General features: G+C 44.9%; 1 protein-coding gene across 6 annotated transcripts in view; it reads left to right on the forward strand.

The window, feature by feature from the left end:
• Positions 1 to 10451, forward strand: part of Tnik (TRAF2 and NCK interacting kinase) — a 448219-nt gene that overhangs the window by 318104 nt on the left and 119664 nt on the right. For all 6 annotated transcript variants that reach the window (XM_008830100.3, XM_017797395.1, XM_008830101.2 and 3 more), the window contains exons 8-9: positions 7332 to 7386; positions 9441 to 9519. In XM_008830100.3, the coding sequence (XP_008828322.1) occupies positions 7332 to 7386; positions 9441 to 9519 (134 nt within the window). The remainder of the gene's footprint in view (positions 1 to 7331; positions 7387 to 9440; positions 9520 to 10451) is intronic.

Genomic DNA, 10451 nt, shown 5'->3' on the forward strand with positions numbered 1-10451 from the left:
TCACCACACCCAGTAAGGTTTTTTTTTTTTTTTTGTGTGTGTGTGTGTGTGTGTGTGTGTGTGTGTGTGTGCGTGCGCGCGCGCGCGCGCGCGCGCGCAGGGGGGAGGCAATGTACAAAGAACCTGGAAAACCCTTAGGAATTCTTTATGCCCAATGAGGCATGTGGATGGTAAATTCTTAATTATGTCCTGTTTGGATGTTTTTGCCATCAACAGAGCTCTTATATCAAATGAGGTAGGCAAAGTCCAGGGGAATGGCTGCTCCCCACATCCCATACCTGATAGATTCCTTCTGTATGTCAATCACCTACACTGTGTTAAGAGACCTGTCTCTCAAGAGTGGCTGATCATCTGCAAGCACAGATGCTTCCTCTGGGTTCAGAGGACAATTGCATTCTGGCTGCAGAGAAATTGTTCAACTCCTTCAGCATCTCAGATATGGACTTTCATTAAGCCAGGATGGATATCCCCCTTTGGACAAGAAGCTCGGCTGGAGACAAAGTGAACAGTTGTCTAGGGGAAGATCATCAGGAGACAGGTACCATGCCACCCAAGAGACAATGTGTAGGTTGCCTAGCTGGGTGTTTACAACCTGCAGACAAGCCTTGGTCCCTTGTCCTGAGCTCCAAATATGGGTCCATCCTCATTCACTCAGAATGAACATGGTTCATACAGGTCAGTGGTATCACCAGTGGGCAAATGATGCTCCTATAGATTTCTGTGGCCCCATGTTCATATCAGCAGTGTGGGATTATTTCATCTGTCCCAGCTGACCCTCCCTTCTGGCACCACGCTGAGCCTATAGAAAACTATTCTTGATCATTTCCTTTATGCCAGATAACAAAGTAGGTGTGCAGAGACAGATGGTGTCTGTCTCCGGTTTGCTGTCTATGTGAAATGGGATTATTAATATCTGTCGCTGCTTGAACATCCCCAGGGACTTTGACCTCAGTTCTGTCTGGTGTGACACAGGAATGAAGATGAGCAAAGATTTTGAAGTCAGACAAGACCGGTCTAAGACTCTGCCTCTTAGTGTTACATTACCTCCAGGGAACTATTTAACCTTTCTGAGCCTTTATAAAATGGGAATAACAAATTATATGATGCAAGGTTGTAATAGCATAAAGTGAGTTAATACATATCAATATTCCTATAATTTCTAACATGGTAAGTGCTCTATGATGGTTTTATGTATTTATCTTGTGAAAGTGCTTCTTTCTATGGCCATTTCTGACCCAACGAAACAAAGTTTCCTACAATCAACATCATACTTACATTATTCCTCTCTAGATGTCTCTTGTTCACTAGAATCTGCCTCTCTATAACTCTTACCAGTAAATTAAGTTGCTCTATGTAAAGGCTACATTCAGTGCATATAATTCTTTTTCCAGTGGAGCATTTTCAAAAAGAATAAACTAATCACATGTAAGTTTTCCAATGAAAGAATTTTCACGTCTGTGAAGCGTGGTAGAGCCCTCTGTGCTGGTTCCCGTGAAGCTGTTGTCTATTGTCATAGACTGCCATGCTGCACCTGGCTTTGGGGCATAACGGTGATAATCTCCATTTCTGTCTGTCCTGCTGACTTCTGATCCGGATCTGCCATTAGGGGGTGACAGAGGAGGATTACAAAGATGCAGGAAGATGAGCTTCCTGTCTACTTCCTCTCCGCTTCCTGTTTATTCCTGGCCTGCCTTATGTCACCAGGCTGTACATCTCATTGCCCCTTATCTAGCTTACATGTACTGGCTGAGTTGCCAGTTGATGATAACCAGCCCTGGGAGTCTGTCTGTTTCTGGTTACTTATAAGTACCTACTGTGCACTGTTCTGCTGGGCACTTGGTGCATATTACTGCATTGAATGCTCATACCAGGGCTGCCACTTATCCATTCTCGTCACACTGCTGTTGAGATGGGCCCAGGGCTGCTGTCAGGGGCTTGGCCCGGTCATCAAGCTAGCAGCTAAGAGTCCAATCTAGAGCCAGTGACTGCAGGAGAGTTCACTGGGGTACCAGCTGCACTGTTCCTCTCCTTGTGTCACAGGTTTGGTGTTGCTGTGCTGGGTTTTGTTGTTGTTCTGTGCTAGTTGCTGTCTGCCAGCTGTCCCCAGCCCCCTGCCAGAAGTTGTACCTTGTGCCTGTCTTCTCAGAAGCACTAGAATTTGTCTCTGTTGTGTCGGTAATACACGCAGGGCTGGCCTATTCATCGTGCTATGGGCCAGGCTGCACAGCACCACTGGAGTGATGAACTGCCCAACTGCTGCCAGATGAGTCACACCATGGCTGGGAAGGAAACATCTCTCCCTGACTCTCTGTCGTGTTCCTCACTCTTCCTGTGATCCGTCTTGCCAGTTGTAATGAGAGCGTTTTCTCCCACATTTAAGTTCTGATGTGTCTTTGGGACTCACTAATGTATCTGAAGGTTTAAACAAGGCCTGTCAGGGACATTTATGGTTTTCTAACACAGGCATTTAAATAGAGCTAACAAGCAGCTTTTGGCCAGGAATATAGATGTTCCCTTTTAGAAAACAGGATAACCCTAGCCCCGGATGATCCCGATGATGACATGAAATGAAGCAACAGTCACATGACTGCCCTGGTTATGTGACTTGGCAAAGGGTATAGTGGTTGTTTGGATGGTATGGTGGGGGCTCTACTTTGAAGGGGGTGTTTTGTGGGAAGGCTACCCAAGAGAGGCATCTCTTCCCTAACCCACCCTGCTTCAATGGATGGGTGTTCTCAGGAGTACCTAGCAGGTGAGATGTCACATTTCTCTGCCTTCAAACTACTTCTTAGTAGTACTTCTTCCTGATCTTGCCACACACATACATACATACGATCACTTGGAAATATCTGTGGCTCTACCTACATTTCTTGCATCACCGTCACCAGAAGTCTCAAGGCCAGCAGTCTGGGGCTGTGACATGCATAGATGCCTTCAGAAACCGCCTCCTACCTTTCAGCCCCATCATCACCCATTGCTTGGCGGATTGCCTCTGGTTGCAAGATGGATGTTGTAACTCCAGATACCGTGTTTTTATTCAGGGCACTAAGAAGTGGAGAGGAGTTTGCAAGACGCCAGCCATATTAGTTCCCTATTGGGGGAAAAGCACAAGCTACCTTTGAACATCTGCTTATGTCTCATTGGCTATAACTCTATCTCAAAGCTAACTTGCTGCTGGGAGCCCAGTGAGGCAGGCATAGCTTTTGGATACTCTGAAGTGCAGGCAGCAGTGAGAATTGGGGGTAAAAGTGCCTTCAGGTTAACTAACAAATGGTGTCTTTCCACAACCACGTGGAGCGAAGCCACGGCAGCTAAACTAGGAGGCCGAGCCATCCTCACCTAGTGTTACAGGAGGAGAAACGCCATATGCTGGAGCCTGCTGTGTGCCAGATCTGTGCTAGGCGGCACTCCTGAAGCCTGCCACCATCACCTCCTGAGCCATTGAGAAAGCTAAGCGGGGGCAGCACTCTGCAAGTGCTAAATTAGGAACCTAGAATTGAATCCAGATCTGTCTGCTTTGAAAGACTGCTCTCTCTCCACCAACCCACCAACCTATACTTCCTCTAGGAAACAGAGGCTGGATTTGCAGCACAGGAGTGGGGCACCTTGCTCAATCTCAGTGCCTCCATTTTGCCCCCACCTCCATCACCTGTGAGCAAAACAGAAATCGGGAACACGTATTTTATGGATCCTTGACTCAAAATAAAAATGGATACTCAAGACTTGGCATTGTGATGGTCGTTACAGGAGAAATGGCCAAGGCAGAGGGAGACCCAGCTCTGTTTAAAACCTGGAGCTTAGCTCCTCTGTGATCTAGGGCATATCTTTTTCCCTTGTGTATAAAGTCAAAGGCTAGACTAGAAGATCTGTAAATACTGGGACAGCCCTGTGACCTGCAGGACCTTCAGCTTAGCTCCTTTCTCTCACATCTTCTCATTTGTTCATTTTGCACATCTTTATTAGGGGCCTACTATGTGCCAGGCACTGTTCTAGGCACTTGAATAAATCAGCCAACAAAACAAAAATCCATGACATGATGACATTATGTTTCTCTCTCTCTCTCTCTCTCTCTCTCTCTCTTTCTCTGTGTGTGTGTGTTGAGGCAAGGGATACAAAGAACAAACAGAAAATGCAGTAAATTTATGATGTATCAATATGCAGCATGTTTGAGGGTGATTACTTCTGTGAGGGTCTAATGTGAGAAGGGCTAGTGGCCGCAATGCTCCAGGAGGTTGCCCTGGGCCAGGCACCGGGGGAGGGCACAGCAGAGGTCAGCCTGCACATCTCTGGGGAACAGCCCTATTGTCCCTCTTCCCAGTGGAGGCAGAGCTTGAACGCAGACCCTAAGGTAGTCGTGAGCCTGGCTATGGACCATCATTTCCTTTCACATGTGTGAAGTGTTTCACCAACTCAAGGCCTCCTGGCCTTGAGGGCCTTTTCAACTAACCCTGCAGTGGAGGGGGCCGGGGCAGAGAGCCTGGTTTCCTCCTCTACCTTCTACAGAAAATGCTCAGTTCGTGGAGTAGTGGGGAACTGCTGGTGGAAACAACCAGTCCTGAGGACATGGGGGCCTTATCAAAAGAGCACGAAGACCTTTGAAGGTCACCTCCATTTCCAGGCTTCTGGCTGTTTTCCTGCCTGTTTCTTCCCACACCAGAAGTCACTCTGTTTTCATTGTTTTCCCAAGCAACTGCCTTTGTCTGTTGACCTATAAACCAGGTACAGGAGAGCTGTGTTTTAATCTTCATCAGGTTTCTGTTCCTGGGCCAACCGGTAACGGGTGGGCTGGGGTTTTCTCATTAGCACCGGAAGTGACCTCACTAAGCAAGATCAGGAGACAAGAGAAACCATTTTGCTAAGCTCTGCAAACCCCATGGCTCTGGTCGCTCAGTGGCACCTTTGAAGCCATCCTGAAAGATAACAAAGAGTAAGGACCAAAGCTGCCTTCCCTGTTGCAAACAGGGAAGTGACTTGGAATCCAAGCCCAGTGGTACCACTCAGGTGCATCACTCTCCCTGGTGGATCTCAGAACTTAACATTTGTTACTCCACCCCTTGGTCCTAGTGCCAGACTCACCTGCCCAGCCACCTACTGTAGGGTCATTGCTCTCTAGGGGAGAACCTCCCCCACCCTTGAATATTGCCCAGGACTCTGCTCAACGCTGAACCTGCCTGCTTGTCACTCACAGCTCACTGAGAAATTTAGTTTACCCGAGTGACTCGGCATGTATTCTATAGCTCCCTTCTGGTTATGTCTTTTGTTTTCATGTGCCCTTCACATTTGCTTGATGCAAATAGAAAGGAAACTTCGCTTTGATCTCTCTAATCTGAGTGAGGTTATGCGGGAGAAGAATTTTGAATACTATACAGAGTGAGATGCTTTAAACGCTGGGAGGGGGATGGTTTATAGCACAATGCAGCTCATTGAACCAAATTTCGTATTAGGCTTCCTCACTCATCTGCAGAGAGGCGGGAGCATTAGGCATCCTGTTGAGTTTGTTTTGCCTGGTTTTCCCCGTGTCTTGATGTGACTCCTGGCATGCAGTATTTAGAGATGACTGGGCCTAGACAGAATGTATGGGGGAAGCGTATTGTTAGAGATGGAGAGTCCTTGTGGGTGAAAAGGGAAGAAGCATTGCCTTGGTAAACCCTGGTTAGAGTGTAAAAGTCAATCCAGACAGACAGAAGTGTGTACCTATGAAGATCTGCCTTACATAATAGTTTATTGCAAGCTGGGGGCAGGCATTTGCTCATCTGTTCTGAAATGCATTGCATATCTATGATTGGACCCAATTCTGTTCTAAGTACTGGAGACACATAGTGTACACCAACATCAGAATATCCCTGTCCTCATCCTATTAAAGCATGGGTTTGTACATTAAACAGTATTGAATATAACTAATATGATACAATTCACCACTCTGACCCATTGGTATCTTTTAAAAAGAAATAAAAGCTTGTCTCCAAAGACTTGTACACCAGCATTTGCAGCGGTTTTATAAAGAGTAAACCAAACTGGGGGCAATCCAAACTCTCCCAACAAGTGTAATCAAACTGCATGTCCATCTAGTGGAATACTGCTCAGTGACAAAAATGAATAAAGCACCAATCTATGGTACCACAGGGGGCCTTCAACATCAGGCCAAGTGAAACAAACCAGATGCAAAAGACCACATACTGTTTTACTCCTTTTATATAAAATTTGGAAGCTGCAAAGCAATCTATAGTGACAGCAGATCAGTGGTTGCTGGAGATGGGAAGGAAGGGATGGACTGCATGGGGCAAGTGGAGTCTTTTGGGGGTGATAGTATGCTTGCTGCCTTGATTGTGGTAATGAACTCACAGGAGTAAGTATATGCCATACTTTATCAAATGGTATACTTTATATATGTGCATTTACTATATGACAATTATAACTCAATAAGGGTGTTAAAATAAAAATGTATATAAGACGTGAAAGTTGGGGGAGAGAAGAAGGGGACACTATTAGTTACATTTCTGTTGCCACAATGAAACACCAGGACCAGAGCAACTTATAGAAAGAAGAGTTTATTAGGTTTATGGTTCCAGGGGGATAAGTGTCCAACATGGTTGGAGGGACAAGTCAGGAAGCAGTCAGAGCAGAAAACTGAGAGATCCCATCTTCAAGTAAGCACAGGAAGAGAGAAAGAGAGAATGAAAGTGAGACAGAGAGAGAGAGAGAGAGAGAGAGAGAGAGAGAGAGAGAGAGACTACAAGTAGGAAAGGGCTATGAACTCTCAAAGCCCACCCCAGAGATGTATGTATTACATCCAGCAAGACCACACTTCCTAAAGGCTCCAAGACCTTCCCTCAACAGTGCCACCAATTGACCAAGTGTTCAAATACTTGAGCCTACGGGTTGGGGACACCTCATTCAAACCATCACAGGGACGAATGGGAGTATAGCAGGGAAGGAGGGCAACAGAGGGAAATGGAAGCCAGGTCCCTGATGCGCAGGTGTGGAAAAAACACTAGAAAGCCCATAATTTTACACTGGCTGAAAATAAAGGATTTAAAGTTCAAAATAAGTTAAACAATGAAAAGGCTTTCACATATTTCCACTGACAGGTAAATTACAGCAATGAATTTTTTTAACAAACCTTGTATTATGCATTTATTGCAAATCTACCATAAGCTAGACATCAGGAAAGATGTGCTCACTGAATGAGGCTCCCCCTGATTTGCAGCTGGGTAGAAGAAAATGGTTGGTAAACAGTCAATGGATTGACTTCCCACAGGCAATTCAGAAGTAATTACCAGCTTTAACCAAGTTGCCCTCTGTTGATTGAATTTATGCTTCTTGTCTTTCAGAGTGACTTGTGGTCTTTGGGAATCACTGCCATTGAGATGGCAGAAGGCGCTCCCCGTAAGTACCTTCCTCTAGGGTAAAATCCATGGCTGGTTGGCTCTGTGGGTCTTGTAGGCTCCTTGCCAGAGGCTGAGGTTGGTCTAACTTCTGCTACACTGAGCCCAGCATGGGTCTGAGGTAGCATATTTAGAAAGCAAAGCCATCTTAAACCAACCAGGAATCTGTTCATTTCAGCCCAGTGTGAGGATCTGAATTTTACTAGAAAAGAAGAAAGCAAATTTGGGGGAGTCCTGTCTGTCTTACCCATTTAGCATGTAGTTTATTCTTGAAGTATTCTTTGCCTAACAAAGAACTATGAGCAGCCAGCCACGGTAAACTCCAAAATACAAAAATCTAAAGCTGTATTTCAGAATGCAGTTTACACAAACACCTGAGCTTACTGTCTGTCCCTCTGAGAATACTAATGTTTACACTTTTAGATATCCTTGTTTTTGGTTTGGGCAGAGTGACTAGGACCCTGGGAATCTTGAGTAACCCCAAGTTCTCTGGGACTTAGAATACTGGTACTGTAGAACCCCTCTGTCAGTTATTGTGGTGGCCTGGCAAACTGAGACTGTGCCTCACAGACTTTCACTAAGCATATGCCCCTCGCCGAGCCTACCTCTCAAGGGCACCCCCCCGCCCCGCACACGCAGAGTATAGAAACCAAGGCATGCCCATTCTCAAGAGACTGAGATCTCTCTGTAAGCAGCTCTGACCCTAGGACTGCAGGGCAGTGAGGAGCTCCATCCTCCTTCCCTCTAGCTCTCCAGACTTTCAGAGCAGTGGGATGACTCTCTCACCTTTTCTGGCTCCCTTCCTATTTCCTTTCACACAGGAATTTCCCCCCAGTGATCTCCTTCCATGCTTAATCCCACACTTCCACACTCTCATTGGTTTCTGGAAGGATTAGGACAAAAACAGACCCTCAGCTCCATCACAAGTCATTCTCAAACTTGGGATTTTTTTTCCTTCAAGTTATTACTGTCCATTTATTTTTCCAGAATTTCTTGAATCCATCAGTAGCATAGTTGACTTGGAATATTTGTTTACAAAATTCCCTTTGTTCATAATAATATTTGTAAATCCGAAAAGTTGGATGCCACTGTCTTAAAACTGTGTTATCGACTTGAGTGGTAGACTAAACTAAAAATAAACTCTACCCACAGAATCTACTGGCACTGAGGAGCATATATTCTCAATCTATGTATAAAGCAAAAAAAAAAAAGTACTCTCACTGTTGTAAAGCACCCACATGGCGGCTACAAACCGTCCTTAACTCCAGTTCCAGGGGAATCCGAAGCCCTCTTCTGACCTCCGTGACACTGCACAACACGGGTACACTCACATACATGCAGGCAATACACTCATACACAAAAATAATAAACAAAAATATTTAAAAAAAGAATGTATGAGTGTGTTCCTTGTAAACAATGATGTCATGTTTACCAGCTGCTAGACTCTATTGGACTTCCTCATCCTCTGGTCATCCTGGGATCAGGGAATTTAAAAACAAAACAAAACTTATAGTGCAAACTGAAAAGCCACTAGGGACCTCTGGAAACGGAATGGTAGTATTCTGGGAGATTACTGAAGATTCTAGAGGTCTGCATAGATAACAGTGTTCAGATGAGCCTCAGGGAGAAGACACAGACTTTGACTTTTCAAATACTTCTTAGATTATGGCTTGGGCTTTTGTTAATAAAAAGTAACTTAACCACCTCAATTGTAGCTGTCATCTGATATTGTTTATTTTGAATGTCAGATGTTTATTTACTACAAAGATGACTGGTCCTTGGCCCTTTAACCTACTTTCTTTAGGAAGTAAATCTATGCCCCTAGGCATCTTAATATTTGTTTGAAATGTGTCTATTTTATGAGATTTATTTCATTAGTCATCAGCCCTTTTAAGTGCCTGCCAAATGGAAGTGTTCATATCTTCTGACCTGGTGCTCCCAGGTCCCTCGTAGACCCACACATTCTTGTGACAGCATTATCTGAATAGCCAGGATGGACTTAAAGTGGGTTTAACCTCCTAACTGGATCTGGTCTTTGCTTTTGGTCTCTTGCAGCTCTTTGTGACATGCATCCTATGAGAGCCCTCTTCCTCATCCCCCGGAACCCCGCACCTCGCCTCAAGTCTAAGAAGTGGTGAGCTTTCCTTCAATGTCTCGCAGATCTGAGGATGAAGCGTTCCTGTGATTTTTCTTTTCTTTTTTCTTCCCTTTTATTCTCTGTGTGTGTTCATGTGCGTGAGTACACATGTCTGCAGGCGTACATGTGTATGCTTGCATGTGAGGTCATAGTTGTCTATGGTCTCAGTTCCTGAACCTGGAGCTCACTGATTTGACTAGACTGGATTGTTAGCAAGCTCCAAGTATTCCCGTCTCAGTTTCTCCAGTGCTGGGATTGTTGTCACAGCTGCCATGCTTGACTTTTTACATGAGTGCTGGAGATCTGAACCCAGGCTCATGCTTACGTGGCAGCAGTTTATTGACAGAGCCAACCCCCATCCTCCATGATCTTCCCTTAAATAAGCTCAGGTCCCTAGGTTCTCCTGACTGGATAAAACTAATGCAAACCACAACTTGGTGGCTGACTTTCCATACGTTGTCATTCACCTTAGAACAGTAGTTTTGTCCTCCTGTCTGTACAGCAAGTTGTTAACCCCACACCTTCAAGGCAAAGAGCTATTAACCAAAATGTAGCCCAAGTAATAGCATGAAAACACCTTGATTTATGGCTGCAGGGCTCAATTGCCTGGCAGCACAGCACATCTCCTCAGAGAGGGAGATGATTCAGATTGGCAACTTTCTGTTCCTCAGAGCAGTGGTTCCCTGTGTGTACGTATCCACACACCTGCTAGAATTCCATACGATTTCTCTGGTGTGGGTGATTGTGGATCTTTGTGCTTTTACTTTTACTTTTCTTTATAACAGGGAATGCTGGCTTCTTATCTGGGGAAACAAGATAGATAGATAATAGATTGATAGATGATAGATAGATGATAGATAGATAGATAGATAGATAGATAGATAGATAGATGATAGATAGATAGATGATAGATAGATGATAGATAGATA

The sequence above is a fragment of the Nannospalax galili genome, unplaced genomic scaffold, assembly GCF_000622305.1.
Source record: "Nannospalax galili isolate Female #2095 unplaced genomic scaffold, S.galili_v1.0 scaffold33, whole genome shotgun sequence".
In the NCBI taxonomy this organism is placed as follows: domain Eukaryota; kingdom Metazoa; phylum Chordata; class Mammalia; order Rodentia; family Spalacidae; genus Nannospalax; species Nannospalax galili.